Raw genomic sequence first — 16,046 nt, forward strand, 5'->3', positions numbered from 1 at the left:
TATGATGTTATTAATTAAGTGCTTGTAACTGACCTCTAAAGTTAATTCCATACCTTCATTGGTTTGTCTAAGATTAAATAAATAAGGGGGAGAGCATCTGGACAAGAAGAAAAAGATGCAAGAAGCAACGATCGGCTTAGCAAGTTCAAATAAGAACAAGAAAGCCAGCTGGACAGATATTCACACATACAGAAACAAGGCAATTATGTCACTCCAGCTTTGCTGAAGGAGGAGGCTTTTTCCACGTGAAGGTACATTTGAGGTAAACGGAGATCACTAATGGAACAAAGTAACATCCTTAGTCCTAACACTTCCTGTTAGTGGAACACAGCAGCTCTTCAGTCAACCCCCTGGCTTAAGGATTTTTCAGAGGTGCCCTGATCTTTCTTTGACTTACTGGAAATTCATGCTGTGTGAATACAGCTCTTGTAGATAACTGAAAGGCCAGTGAACCTCAGAGAAGAAATATGCAGGGGTCAATATTCCACTGATCTTTTCACAATTTTCTTAAAGAGATTACAGGACTCACCTTCCCCAGCTCATTTATCTAGGTTTGAATGTCTTAATATTGCCCATCAACCTAACACACATTAGAAATGCAGTCTCCTTTTGCTACATTACTTTCAACGAATTAAAAAAAAGGCTTAACAAAGTTACTTCATTTTTACATTTTTTCAGATTGCATCCCTGAAGTATAAAATTGAATTCAATAATTAAGAATTTAATTAAAAAATCTTTAAATATATCATATATGTTCCACAACAAGACATACATGCTCATTAAAAAGTATGATCTTTTTTCTTTCCTGTAAGCAATAATATAAATGACCACTGTCATTTACCTAGAATGAGAAACATACTATCTTGCTTGGAACAGCTTCCTGAAGAGAAGCTCCTGTCCAGAATGGAGCTAAAGGAAAAGTTCCCAGGCTGAACTGAAAATGACAGAGAATGAAGTTGGAAACAATGTAGCATAAGCCTGGAAAAAAAAGATTTACTGAATAATTATTAAATATTGACTCATATTTCCATCACTATCTATATCCAATGCCTCTTTAGACTGCACATTGATTTGAAGCAAATGCAGTTAAGTTATGCAGGAGCTACTCATTATTCCAAAAAAATAAGTTACTAATACTGAATCATGTTTGCTACCTTAAAAATAGTTGATGCATTATTTTTATATAGAAATTCAAGATTATGTTAAGAAACCATTAAAAAAGTTGAGATTATAAAAAACATATAAACTTTTACAGTTAGTAAAGCTTCTCAGAGACATAAATGTAAGTTTAAACTAATTAACAGTGGGAGGAAAAAAAAGAATAGCTGATGACAGAAAAGGAATTTTAGGCAATATATATATACCCAAAAATTAATCAAACAAGATTCAAAAGAATGCTGTATTTCAGACTGCTCAACACTTTGTCACACAGAGAAGTAGTATGCAAGCCAAAATTATTTATAAACATTATGTGAGATCAAACTTAACACCTAAAAGCACGTCATATTAGATGCTTCATAATCTAGAAGTTTCTGGAAAAAGACATACCAAACTTGTTCATATTTCTAGAATTCAAATCAGGATAGAAATATCAGCTACACTGCAAAGATCAAAGGCTCAACTAGTTGATTAAGTATTAGCATACAATATCGGTAAGAAAACAAACTCATACTGGATTTTTGACAAAGCAGCTTCACTCCATGTACACATTAAAGTTTTTTTATTATTATTTCACTTTTTTTTAAATGCATTATATAACAAGCAGTCCCTAACAAAATTATTGTTTTGGTTTTTAGCAAGACAACTTTCCAAATTTGATTCTGGAATGCAGAATTATAAACACTAAAAGAATTCAAGGGAATGCCTAACTCAACTGTAGCTTGTCATTCCAAAATTGTTTGCAACTGGATATCCATCAATAGGCAGTAATTTATGTTTCAGTGGAAGGTTGAAGAAATCATGTCTAGACTCTTATAGAAGGCCAGGACCACAAGGAAAAGTCCTTCTCATCCTATCAGTTAGTGCTGAATTCAGCACGTAAGAAAGACCTAGGAGAATTATGACCTTAATGTCAGGAAGTTGTTTTAAATAACTCTTATCTAGCTTTACACTCAGTTAGAGCTTCAGACATGGCATTCACTGGCATGGGTAGAATATGACAAGAAGAAGACAAAAATATTTTAAAAGGAGGAAAAGAAAATAGACTTTGGCCATATTCTGGGTCACTATCTGGAAAGTAGTGGATGATTCAGAATATCCACCTTAATTTGAACTTCTCATTCTAGTGCACAGTACCACTACTTGAAGATTAACATTTCTGGGATAAAGTAACTAACAATAAGCAAATGGGTGACACAGAGTGTGAGGATGGGACATGGAAACATACTTGTGGATCCCATTTCAAGAAGAGGGATGTCGAAAGACTGGATAATGAATGAATAAGACGGCAGAAGCAACATGGCAGCACACACACCTCCTCACTCCAAACATCAAGTTGCACTGTGTGATAAAACGTTTATGCCTAAAATATCACACAGACATCATTGCTTGAGGGCCTGTGATGTGATTTTCACATGAAAGCTTCAGAGACCTCTTGAGACCACTCAAGAGGCATAACGCACAGTAACAGGCAAAGCCAATGGGTCAGCTGGTGCAGAAGGCCCACGTCCATGGCCGGATCCCAGGTGGGCCGACACCTATCTCTCCTGTGCAGAGAAGCTGTTCGTAGCTTCCCCCTCACACCTATGGGCAATCCCCGCACCGGCACCGGGCAGGGACCAAGACCTCTCTCCAGCGCAGAAGGCGGACGCAGGAAGACGCCTCCTCGGAGCTGAGGCGGAAATGCCGAGCCCAGCTGCCCCTTCCCCGGCCCATCCCGCCGCCTTCCGTCCCCTCAGGGCGGGCCCGGGGCAGGTACCGGCGATGCCCCGCGGGGCAGCCGGTGCCCAGACGCGGGGCGCGGGAGCCGCGGATCCCTTCCTCCACCCACCCGCCTCCCCGTTCCGCTCCCTGGGGCGCCCACAGGACCCCTACCTCTGGACGGGGATCGGTCTCCGCGGCGCCGGCCGCCCCTCCTCGGCTCTAGGGGCTGCGGGAGCCGCAGGCCGCGGTGGGGGAGGGGGCTGCCGTGGAGAGGAGCGGCGGCGCCATGTTACTGCCTCCCGGGCATCCCCCGCCTACCGCCGAGCGGGGCCGCTCCCTCCCCTCCGCCCCCGGTGCGCTCGCCCGCCCGGGCGCCGCCGCAGCGCGGAGGGCGGAGCCGCCGCCGGGCCGGGCCGGGCCGGGCCGCGCTGCTGTTTACAAACTCACCCCGGGAGCGCGGGCCGGACCGCACATTAAAGGCCGGGTCCCCCACAGGCTTCCGTCACTTCTCGCGAGAGCTGCGCTGACATCTCCGCGGGCAGCGGGGAGGTGCGGGTCACGTGGCGGGGAGGGGCGGAGAACGGCGCGAGCCGCTGATTGGGCCATGTCAGCGGGGCGGCTGAGGAGGGCGTGGCCGGAAGCGCCCAGCGCCCGGGTGTGGCCGGGCGGGGCCGCGCCGGTGGCTGAGCAGGTGCCGCTGGGTCCGCCCGCCCGAGCGCCGCTCGGTGCTAACGGTAGCGCTCACGTCTCGGAGACCCGTTAGTCGCTTTGAACTGCTGTCCGGTGCCCACAGCGGTGAACCCCACGTGCTCCTGCCCCTGTCACGCCTGGACACATCTGCCATCAGCGCCAAGCCGAACCGCGTCCGGTCCCGCGTGTCAGTGAATCTGCTGCGGGCGAGAATTCGTGCAGCCGAGGGGAGCGGGGAGCTCAGAGGACGAAGCACCCACCCATTGCTGCCGGTTCTGCGTGAGGGCTGGCAGCAGGGACAGACTAACCCCCCGCAGGGCTTTGGTCTGTGCCAGCGCTTGATCCACTTGTCACCACGGTTTGGGAAGAACCAGCCCTCCAAAGCCAGGTATCGGCTGCATTCCTTTGGTTTCCCCATCTCCGTACCTACCACATCTCTGCAGATGGACCTGGGTGCATGCCTGAAGTCATACTTCGCTGAACATTCACCCTATTTAACACTGAATCAAAAATGCTGCAGCGCTGTACAAAGGGAAGCATCTTTACCTAAATTTAACTTGGAAGTAATTAGCATTTTGGATGAGTTAAATATCAGAGTCATATATGGTAACACAATTTAGCTAGTGTGTGCTCTGAATCACAGATGAAGTTTTAATTCTGTGTCTGTGTAGCATTTTTCTTGCTCTGAGACTGACAATAGAGTAGGAAACTATGAATATAAAAACCAAACCACCACAAAAAAAACCCCAAAAAACTTCTAAAAAAGAAGAAAATAAGTATTAACTACAGTAAATTACATTACATCTAAGTTTCCCTAAATTTTCAAAATATTATAAAGTACGTTTTACTTCTTGTAAATTGGGTGGGCACTGTACAGCACTTTTGCAAAGTTCTTTGAGATAAGGTGGGATAAAAAACACTGCATAAAAGTACAGCTTACTTAGAGGTGGAATTATTCTTTACCATAAGTATCTTGTGAAGGGCTCAAACATAAGTGCAGAGAGGAGAGGAACAGAGATCTTACTTCCTCCTTCAAAGAGCAACTAAGAGCTCTATTGGAAACAAGGATTTTTAGCAGTTTAGATCTACCATCACACAGCAGAGTCAGTCCTGAACAGAGAGAGAACTGAAACTGCAAGTCCTTTGCCCTTCCTCAGCCTGAAACAGGCACAAAAAACATCGAGAGGGAAAGCAGCAAGATGGAAAGGATGAATCACTTTTACTTACCTGCAGCAGTAATTTAAGAACATAATTGGTAACAAACATTTCTTTCATTACACATGAGTACGGTGGATCTACGGGAACAGCAGGCAAGTTATTAAGCAACAATGAAGATCTCTGCTCCAGCCAGCTCCCTCTTCGACACTGAAACACGAGCAGAGTCTTTGGGTCTGTAGTATCTAAAACATGAATCTTCCCAAGCTGACAGTGTCTAAAGTCAGCACCGTCCACATCAGAAAAACTGACAAAGGTTTCAGGAAAATGAAGCCTACAGTATCACCTTTTGAAACTGTGTATCTGGTTTCTCTGACCTATCAAAAAGATTTCTGAATATAAACTCTTATGCTGAAGGTCAAGTCCTTTTAGATAGCTTGCTGCTGCCTAACCACTGCAAAGAATGATTAATAAGAAAAAAGTTTAATCTTTTACACAACTATAGCTGTTTCTTTTGTGGACATTTTAGGAAAACTCAAGAGGTTTTTTTGGTAAGACCACTCAAACTGACTGAGCTGTTGAAGTGCTCAAGTAACCAGCGAGACTAAGCTCCATTTTTCAAGAGCAGTGAAAATAAAGCAACGGTCAGTGTGTCCTGTGATTATTCAGATGCGAAAATCTGCCCAGTGCTCATAAGCCCCTTATTGTCTATAAGAAGGATAATCCCCTGCATGAAGGCTTGTTGCCATGTTTTGAAAGACCTTGATTAGTCTTTATCTGTAACACTGAAATATGATTCTTTTAAGATTGGCATAACCTAAGAGCAATTTTGCTTGGGTTCGGCCCATGTTCACCAGTCTAAGAGTGTGTCAAAAGGTAACGAGCTTGAGGAGACGCTATTACTAAAATAGACAGGCTTTACATCTATATACAGAGTTACCTGAGATGTCTGCTGCCTTTCAGACAATGCTGATTGTAGGGAAAAGGATACATGTTTTCAGGGTGAACCACACGGGAAAAGCTAGGATGTAAATCCAGAAACCGTTATCCAAATCTGATTCAAGGAGCACATGGTGACTCAAGACAGCTTTCTTATTAAGGTTGGGGAGCAGTAGCTTAGCCACAACTTCCTCTACACCAAACACACAATGGTAACCCAACAAAACCATTTTATACGTAAACAAATTGCTAAGTATGCTTAACTGAGATAGAGCTAGGTTTGACCAAGACAAGTTTTAAGATCCTTGTTTAGCCAAATCCCAGCAGTATGGAAACCTGAAGCTTGAATTAAGCCAGTTCACTAGGCTAGTCCACAATATTGGGAAAAATGGATTGCCACCTCAGATTCTATGGTACTAACAAAAAAAAAAAAAAAAAAGGCGCAAAGTTCATCACCCACCAGAAGAATAGCAGTAGACAAATAAGTTTTAGCTGAGGATTCTAATTATCATTATCTGCCTTTCATCCAGGGCAAATGCACTGCATGTCAGCTCTGTAACAGAATTAGTTATGAGAATGGATAATGGTAAGTTCCTAAAAAACTCTGGTGTAAGTACAGAGCACATGGAAGATAGCTGCAATATGCTTTACCTCCTACCCTTCCCCTCAGCCCCCAAAAAGTCTACTTCCACACCTAATCACATAAAGCACAACTAATACAGTGCTAGAGATGAATATTTAAAGATGCTGCATATTCTACACTCCTAAATCTCACATATATAAAGGGATTTACATGGCAATTTTTAATCCTTTTGATCAGATGACTATTTTCTTCTAAGAACATACAGGGAAAGTAGCTTCTCATGCTAGGTCAAAGTTAGACTCTAGGGCCACTGGTATTTGAATTCAGATGAAAACAAAGTTCTTACCTGCACCTTACACTGTCCTGATAGCCACTAGTCATCTCTCCATTTCCCTAGAAATAAGCAGCTTACGGTACAGTTTCCTGGATTCAATTCCGTAATTACCCATTTAACAGCAAGATGACAGAGCTTGTAACCTGCTTGCTCACCACCTTCAAAGTTCAGCTTGTATTTGTTGAATGATCAGATTTAATATCCTATATAAAGTCTGAGATGCCATCAACCTCCCCACCAGATTAGTATGTAGTAGCTCAGAGTACGTCTCTGTAAGTGTAGAGAACACCGTAAATGCATTTAGATTGTTAAAAGACAGACACTGTGAGAAGCAAAGCTTGATACTACAGATATTTTGTTATTAAAAATGCTTTGATCCTACTGCTCTTAAAAAAAATTGGGAGATAACAGAAGGCTGACTTTACAAAATTAGGAAGCTGCAAGTTCTCCCTTTTAATTAGGTGATGCCAAGAATGCAGTAACTAATTAAATGTATAGCATCAATGTACTGCAATTAAATGCCTTGAACCAATCTAAAGCAGTAGTTAATTTCATTCTACTGGGACACTGCTCAGAATCAAGTGGAAAATTCTTTGATCTTTCAAAGATTTGCCACTTGAACAAATAAGTGACACTCCTATACATATTAATAAATAAAATGTTTGACTTGAAGTGATTGTTTGAAGGGCCCTGTGTGGTATGTCATTATCAGGAGGAATGCATGTTGACTGAATGACAACATGCTGTCTTCCAGATACTCTAGTGAGAAAGACAATAAATGCAGGAAACAGGCTGACAGTTGAAGTTGTTATCTTTAATGAAATGACTTTGGAAATAGCATCAATTTCCATGACACCAACATTTTGGGAGTCCCATAAAATGCAGAGTTACATTCCAATGCCAATATTATGGCAGATCTCCTTTCACATGGCAAATAGGATCAAGAAAGCAACCATCAGACAGAACAGACCCATAGCTTCAGACAGGGCGAATCCCAGGATAGCATATGAGAACAGCTGCTGCTTCAGAGAAGGATTTCTAAAAGAAAGTGAAGGTGTAAGATCTTTTATCTTTACAATCAAGATGTCTTTCATACAGTTCAATGCATCTGAAAGATTCAGAACCTCATACTTCCTTGCCATAGGTTTCACTACAGGAAAACCCAATAAATCCAAGCAGAAGTAATTTTTGGTAAGCATTTCACTGAAGACAAATGACTTGGCAATTAAGACTAGATTCAGGTTTTGCAGATTGTATATGGCTTTTCCAAATGAACACATTCATGCATGCCTTTGAATTTGACTTCTCTGAATCCTCCCTCGCAGGAACTATCAGCACTACACTTTATAAATCTATTTTGCATCTGTGATGTTGGAACTATATTCCAAGGAAGTTTGTATATAACATTTTAAGTAACTCTCAGACAAATACAGGAACTAAGACCACCTAGAGCAAAAAAAGAAATACAGAGTAGTTCATTGCAAAAATGCAATGAATTATCCCTCCAAGTGTGGTAGAGAAAAAAACTCCTTCAACATAATACAATGTTCTACAATCTCTTATTGGCATATTCATGCCAAATTCAAAAAAGATGTTCATTTTGTACTGAAAACACTTGATGTTTCATCAAGTGGGAAAGTGAACTTCCTTGTCTTCAGTAGGGCTTAAAAATCTGTAAGAAATAAAACTTGACTGGTTGAAAGAGTAATGAAGAACATGAAACCTTCAACAAAGCTTTTATATGACTGTATCAGTTCTGCTCTTCCATGATACCTAGTGTACTATTCCTACTACAGGTATATTGTCAACTTATCTGGAAAAAGTTCATCCCTACTATAGAACCCCCACCCTCACCCCCTTCAAACTTCTAGAAGGAATGGTTAGTCATTTGATAAAGTAATTACACATTCTGAGAAGCAAAGCTGAGCATATTAGAAAAAATTAATTCAGCATCTGTTTCTAAATAACAATCCTGTCTGCTTAGTGTAAAGCATACACACACACATTACTTATTATCAGTTTTCATACAGTTTCTCTTTAGGACTTCTCCTCCCTTCTCAGGCAGGAAAAGATCCAGTCTTGATTTTTAATTCAGTACAGGAACTGAATGCTGAAACATTGGACTTCAGTGACTGAAACACTGACCAAGTCTAATGATCTCATTTCTTTCACATCTCTTCTCCAGGTAGGGTGTACGAAGTTCTGAATTTAACAATACAGCCATCCTGGTGAATATAATACAGTTCCATATGGATGTCATTTAGCCACGTTTATAATGAATAGTCATTATCCTTACTACAGCTTAGCTTATCTGCAGGTGCTGTCTCAAGATAAATCTGCATGTAATTCAAGAGTTTTGTAAGAGAGAGATTGATTACCTGGCATAACCAATGATTAGGCTACCGAAGACTGTTCCAATACCAGCACCAGAACCAGCCACACCTACTGTAGCAGCACCAGCACCAATAAATTTGGCAGCAGTGTCAATGTCCCTGCTGATAGCACTAGTCTGGAATTCTCTAAGTGCTAGTCGGGAGACAGTATTTTGGGCCCCATTAAGTGTTGAGTTGCCCTAAAAAAACAAAACATGAAAAAGCATTATATTCTGACACAGACCATTTTCTATGATCATTTTGATAGCGTTATTCTGCAGTTTTAAAAGCTGTGTTAGATCCAATGTCTAGTTCCTCCTCCAAGTTATAAGACTACAACTAAGACTTAAAAACTTCAGAATGTTACCCGCTCCACCTGAAAGCAGTCAACTTTAAATGTAAAAGACTCTCAGGGGAAACAGCAAGGCAGCTACAAGTATTATTTGGTGTCTAACTTAAAGTAAGTTTCATACTATAGATGTCTAAGTTAGTACAAGTGAAGTCTAGGTTGAGGACATTTAGGCTCACCAGGTAATTTAGGAAGATACAGAATTTTGTTTATAAGGTACCTCTCCAGTCTTGACCTCTGGCCTAGACAACACAGATGCCGAAATTGGTCTGTACAAGACTCTTGATCCAGCACGGATCTGAAAGAAAAGGTAAAAAGCTATGAAAAAAAAAACATTTGATCACAGCTGTTCCTGTACAATAATATGTAAGATTATAAGGTTGTTATAGAGTAAGCCATTTGTCTTACTTGAAAGACAGCAATCTTTGCATAGCTGGATATACAATAAACGATACAGAAGCAAACACTGCCATGCAATTTGATAGCACTATTTTCAGGAGATGTTACTGTGAATAACTACCTCATTCAATGAACTTGTACATGTGTTATACTAACAGAAAATGTAGCAAAATAGCAACAAAAAAGCCAGGCAGACCAGCCCGCAGTAATACACAATTCAGAATGAAAAAATAAAAGCCATTAAAAAGAATTCCAAAGATGTTAAATGCACAGACATAACCGAGACTTCTAAATCTAGTGATGCATAAATGAATGAATTCTCTTTCACAAGCGGCCTGCATGTGTCCTTGGGCTTCCAGCAGCCTAAGGTCATATCAGTTCTTGCACAAAGCTCTTCCTCCAGGGGAAACCTGTGCCTGCACCATGCCAAACGATCTGTTCTGCAGGTTAGAGAGGACATTTTGAAGCAGGGCAGTCCTTCGTCTCTGCAAGGGCAAAACACCCCGGCCTTGCGTAGGACAAGCGACAGGCTGGAGTTTGACCTACAACAAGGAGCTGAGCGCACCAGGCCTAAGGGCTTTCGCAGCGCTACCCTCCCCCTTCGCCGCTGCTGTGGGAAGGACCCTCGCCTTGGCAAAGAGCCCTGGCCCACACCAAGGAGGCGGGAAGGAGAACCGGCCCTGCCGCAGCTCGCCGCCCCTCCTCGCCCTCCGCACTCGGGTGGCAGCCTTCGGTACAGGCTCGTCCTGGGGCTCTGCCGCGGGGCTCAGAGGCCCGTCTGACCCCTGCCCGCCCAGCGCTCCCCGCCGCCCCGCTGCAGCCCGGGACGCGGCCGGCGAGGAGACCCAGGCGCCCCCCGCGGGCCCGGGCACCCCCACTCACCAGGGAGGGCGAGGTGGCGAGCTTGGCGCAGGCGAACATCTTAGCGGGAGGCGTGCCGGGGGCCACAATCCGGTGTCTCTGCGGAGAGAGGGAGAGGGTGAGAGGGCGACGGGCGGGGGCGGCGATGGGAGCGGATGGCGCGGCGCTACCACTCACCCGCTGCAGCTGTCGCACCTCAGACCCGACTGGCTGGGACAACTCTGCGCAGGCGCGGCGGGGCCGGCGGCGAGCGCCCGGATGCAGCGCGGCGGAAGAGGGCGGGGCGCGGCGCCAAGGTCACTTTGTACCGGCTCCATGGCAGCGGCGGGAGGCGCAGCCGCGGGGCGGGGAGCGCGGCTGGCGCGGGGGGCGGGAGCGGTGACGCGATGACGCGATGACGCGGTGGCGGCGCACTAGCGGCGGGCGCCGGGAGCTATGTCACGAGCATGGCCGTTAGGGCCGTTAGCACCGTTAGCCAGGGCTGCGCACCACACATCAGATCCAGGCCGACGGCCTCGCTGCCGCTGTGATCCACGTTTGGGGCCTGCGGCAGGGGAGCGGGCGGGTGAGGGCGCTTCGCCCCGGGGGACAGCGGTTCGCAGTGCGGGGTGAGCCCGTGACCGGGAGAGCTTTAAGGAGCTGCGGAGCGGAGAAGCCTCCCCGGCCTGGTGAGGAAGAGCAGAGCAACGCCCGTGTCCGGGAGCGCTGGTGCTGGGCTGGAACTGCTGCTTCGGTCAGCGTGTGGGATGTTCACCGGCCACAGAAACACCAGATCTGTTCGAGCCCCACTAGGGCATGAGTCACAGACAGAAAAACGGCACATCCAAGAACAACTTAAGTGTTCAAAAAGGCCCTATTATTTAATGAGTAATTTTTTTGTGTGATTATGAAATAGTTGGGGTGGGAAGGGACCTTCAAAGGTCATCTAGTCCAACCCTCTGCAATGAGCAGGGTCATCTTCAACTACATCAGGTTGCTCAGAGCCGTGTCCAGCCTCACTTTGAGTGTTCCTAGGGATGGCGCATGTACCAGCTCTCTGGGCAAAATGGGCCAACGTTTCACCACCTTCATTGTAAAAAATTCCTTACATCTAGTCTAAATATACCCTCGTTTAGTTTAAAACCATTAGTCCTTGTCCTATCACAAGCCCTACTAACAAATCTGGCCCAATCTTCCTTATAGGCCCCCTTTATGTACTTAAAGGCTGCAACAAGGTCTCCCCAGAACCTTCTCTTCTCCAGACTGAACAACCCCAACTGTCTCAACCTGTCTCCATAGGAGAGGTGTTCCAGCCCTGTGATTATCGTCATGGCCCTCCTCTGGACCATCTCCAACAGGTCCATATCCTTATGTTGGGGGCCCCAGAGCTGGATGCAGTACTGTAGGTGGGGTCAGGCAAGAGCCGGGTAAAGTGTCAGAATCATCTCCCTTGATGTGTTGGTCACACTTATTTTGATGCAGCCCAGGGTATAGCTGACTTTCTGGGCTATGAGCGCACATTGTTGGCTCACATCCAGCTTGTTTCTCATCCACCCATGAGCAGTTTCATGCCCACATAACATCCTTTTTCAGTCATCTTTATCCAAACAAGATTATAATTACTGAGCTGAGCATGTGTTCCCAAGATTCCTGCTTTAATCACACATTGATACTTTTCATTTGGTATGGGGATCATTATTTTAATGGTCATTTGCCACTGTTAGCAGTGTTGGTGCCATGTAGGAAAACTGCAGAAAAATCCATGTTTTGGGTAAAACTCTGGGACACATATATTTAAGTTGTTGCAAAACTTTTATTTGATATTATCTGTGCCATAAAAATAAATCTAAATTTTAAAATAGTCTGTCTGCAAAGGGAAGAATAAGAAGATATGTACATTTCATTCTGTGATGGGAACATAGCATGGTGTCCTAGGAGTGAGCTGCTGGCCTCCTGCAAACTTACATGGCCTGTTGATGTTGCTATCACTGACCAAGGCACAGGTGCCATGTAGCTGAGACATACTCCATATCAGCAACTTGAACACCCACCAGCAAACATGGTCAATAGGCACTTTGAACAGCTGCATACTAATGGTAACAATAACGTTGCTTTTGTAACCTACCCTGGAGTGTCTTCTGATCCCTGGGTGCAGTGGAGCTGTACCAGTTGTAGGTTCTGAGGTGAGAGACAGCTGTACAGTTTGAATTCCCCAGCTTTCTGCTTCCTGCCTCAGTCCCAACAGCAAGCTTGGTTTTGTTTGGGGGTCCTTCCAGAGCCTTAGTAACAGAGCAGCAAGAAGGGAGTCTATGAAGGCCAGCAAAAGGGTTGTAAGTTGCAGGTTTTTTGTTACTTTTTTTCCTTTTCATGTCTTACACCCGTTGTCTGGGAGCTGAGGCAAATGGGCAGATCTGCAGTGCCTGCTGAATTGTTCTTCCATAGACAAACACTAAGTAGGAAATAAGTATCAATGGTAAAAACCTTTAATGGTTAGGCAGAGCTTTTCACTTAAAAAAAATGCCATTTACATGCCATTGTGGTAACAAACACTTCCAGCACCATGAATAAAACCATAAAGTAAACCTGGCAACTGTATTGGTGGAATGATTAAATGTAACATGTTGCTGTACACTAACATATGGTGTTTGCTATTGATGCAGTAGTGTACTTCCCTTAAGTGTAGCAGTGAGCATGCCGTTCACAACAAAGAAATTCACTTGTTCCTGGGAGGAAGCACAGCAGTTACAGACATGTTTTATTCTTGGAAACCTTGTGATCAGAGCCTCCAGCATGGAATGGATATTCCTGCAACTCTCCTGAATGGAGAAGAAAGTGGACATTATACTTCTGTATACACACAACATGAAGTCACGTGGATTCAAGAAAGTGTTAAATGGAAAACCTGTTCTTTTTTGAAGAAAGTACCCTCCTCTGTCACAATTGCCACCCTGGTATGTTTTGCAAAAATATGCATTCAGAAGCTGTTTCATCTGAGTGACACGAAAAACACCGTTAAACACTTGCTTGATGTTGCTTTTAAGACATAACAGCTGATATTACATTTACACACAACTCAGCTGTTGCTTTTGGGAGGAGTGAGAAGAGCAGTTATTGAATCTAGGACTGCGTTGAAATTAATTCAAGTAGATCTTCATTAAAAAAAAAAAAAAAAAAACAAAAAACGAACCAACCAACCAAACAAAACCCACACAAAACCAAAAAACAACCTCTGTCAAATCTCATGCTGTTTCCTGTCTGATTGACCTGCTGCTAGATTCCCAAGGAAGTGCATTGGTGCACTAAAGAGCAGAGTAACTTCTAATCGCTCACCACATTTCTGAAAGTCTGTTCTACTTAGAATGTTATCTTAGAAGATATTTTATTTTATCCTAGAAGAGATTCCCAGTTTTCCAACTGTCTCTCCCAGACAGGAGTGGTTATGCATGTGGGCAGTAGTCAAGGCTGCCAGAGGAGGTTTCCTCCCTGTTTTGCCTCTGGCGAAGAAGAGCCAGTGCAGCTGTTTGAGCAGTACATGGAGCCTGAAGAGCCACTTCCCTTCCACAGCTCCCTGCTGCTGACCCAGGTTTATGGCAGGGCAGCGAGAACAGCAAGTGACCACTAGCTGTGGTTCACTAGTGTGGCCTTCTCCATTCCCAGAAAGGAAAGAGAAAGATCATTCCAGATTTCCCAAGCCTTCTGAAGACCATAAAGATTGTCCCAGTCATTTTGACCTTATTTTTAGAAGATCAACAGTCTGTTTCATTTTCGCTGCCGAGCAGCTCATTTCCCAGGTACACCTTGCATGGATCAGATCTACAGTGACATGCAGTTTCACTTTACAACTCTGAAATGAATTTCTATTTGTACATATCGGACTGTGATTGCTATAGCACATGAGTATCAGCAGAACAGACTTTGCATACAAATGACATTTTTCTGGTGACTTCTTAAAGAGATCTATCAGGCCTTATATCTGTTCAGTTTGCAATCCAGAAAGCGGGTAATAAGGAAACTGGGCACACTACCTGTAAACTGGCATGTCTGCCTGGCAGATATGGGTTGATTTTCCTCCAGATACAGATGAATTTTGACAGTTGCAGGCTGGTTCAACTGAACAAGTGAAATCCTGTACCATGCTGAATAAATGAGTATGTCCAGAGTGCTTTGCACCACAGGGTCTGTCAGAATTCAAGATTTATTATTAATAACTTAGAAAAGATGAATGTCTGTTCTATACTTGCTGAAGGAGAAATCTTGGCTAGTCATTGTCCAAAGCCTAAATAAAAAGTTGTTTAGGTTGAAACCTATTCCTTCAGGTTAAATTTTAGATCCCAGAAGAGGGTTATTACCTCAGAGCATGTCACACACACACACTAGTTGTGGTTTTTTGTTTGTTTGTGGGTTTTGTTTGTTTGTTTTTGTCTTAAGTCTGTTTTGAAGAGGAGGTGTGTCTGGAAAACCAATACATTCCAATAACCCTTAATTGTTGGAAAAGCCCCAAAGGATGAAATTGGATCAAAGGCCTGAGACTGTCCTAATGTTTTTGAAATGTTTTTAAAGTGGTGTTATTACCTCAGGGTTATCTCTCTAGAACTTCCAGATTTATGGTGCACTTTACAGGGCATTGATTGATATTGATTTAAAAAGTCAGGGTTTTTCAGTGTTTTTTTGCAACCTGGGCCATGTTTCAGTCCAGAGAGTATCTTGCACTCCTGCCTCTTCCATTCACAATTGAGTGGCTGAATCTTCCCATTCAGGACTGTGTAGGTCCTCTCAGGTAACTGGAGCAATGGCTTGTGGAGAGAAGGTATATAGAGCAGAATTGATATGCTTCAGAATATTTAAACCAAATTAGTTCTGGGAAGAAGTAGTGAAACTATTATTAGATGGCTGTACTTTAAGTAGAAATTCTCTTGGTAACACATTCTTAATACCTGGTTAACTTTTTGATTATTAGTAGTTGGCAGATCTTGACATCAGTAATGTTGGGAATTTTGATTGCTGAGTTGGCTGGATTGAAAGTGATGGTTTATAGGAAAGCAGATGATAAAAGTTTTTTTTCTCATAATTGTAAACTTCTTTACAGGGGAAAGGGAAAAATCTGTTTTCTGAGTGATCTTTGTCTCTCAGAGTACTTACCCAAGCTGTTTTTTGCTAAAATTAGTTTTCTTTTAATCTTAACAGCTCCTTTTAGTAGAGAGCCAAAGGTAATTAACAAAGTAGGGCTAATTTAGGCTGTAGAGCATTCTGCTTAACTGTGCATTGATTATTTTCACACCCGAGTCCTAGAAACTGATGGCATTAGCCACAAACATCATACCACATTCATAGTTAGCAAGATTCTGAAAGTATGCTAATAGTGTTGAGACCACTGATGCAATTTGAATCAAAAATCATGATCATCCCTGTCATGTCGGTTTCGAGTCTGCTTTAAATGGCACAATGATAATATATGTAGGGTCTACTACTACCATAGCCATTATGCATCTGAATGGGATGTGTCAAAAGGAAAACTATTCTGGT

General features: G+C 43.5%; 2 protein-coding genes across 7 annotated transcripts in view; both read right to left on the reverse strand.

Moving 5' to 3' along the window:
- Window positions 1–3,418, reverse strand: part of ATF2 (activating transcription factor 2) — a 43,824-nt gene extending 40,406 nt beyond the window's left edge. For 2 of the 6 annotated variants that reach the window (XM_065840665.2, XM_065840663.2), the window contains exon 1: window positions 3,310–3,418. The gene's annotated coding sequence lies outside the window, so the exon portion shown is untranslated. Of the gene's footprint in view, window positions 1–841; window positions 895–3,033; window positions 3,223–3,309 lie in introns of those variants that run through there. The other 4 variants (XM_065840664.2, XM_071811115.1, XM_071811116.1 and 1 more) reach the window with 3 other exon arrangements.
- Window positions 3,419–7,356: 3,938 nt separating this feature from the next.
- Window positions 7,357–10,871, reverse strand: ATP5MC3 (ATP synthase membrane subunit c locus 3). The gene is made up of 5 exons (XM_065841487.2): window positions 10,722–10,871; window positions 10,566–10,643; window positions 9,505–9,582; window positions 8,942–9,135; window positions 7,357–7,601 (listed from the first exon to the last, which is right to left on the reverse strand). The coding sequence occupies exons 2-5, from the start codon at window positions 10,602–10,604 to the stop codon at window positions 7,487–7,489; spliced, it is 426 nt and encodes a 141-aa protein (XP_065697559.1). The 5' UTR covers window positions 10,605–10,643; window positions 10,722–10,871; the 3' UTR covers window positions 7,357–7,486.
- Window positions 10,872–16,046: the final 5,175 nt, after the last annotated feature.

The sequence above is a fragment of the Patagioenas fasciata genome, chromosome 7, assembly GCF_037038585.1.
Source record: "Patagioenas fasciata isolate bPatFas1 chromosome 7, bPatFas1.hap1, whole genome shotgun sequence".
NCBI lineage: Eukaryota > Metazoa > Chordata > Aves > Columbiformes > Columbidae > Patagioenas > Patagioenas fasciata.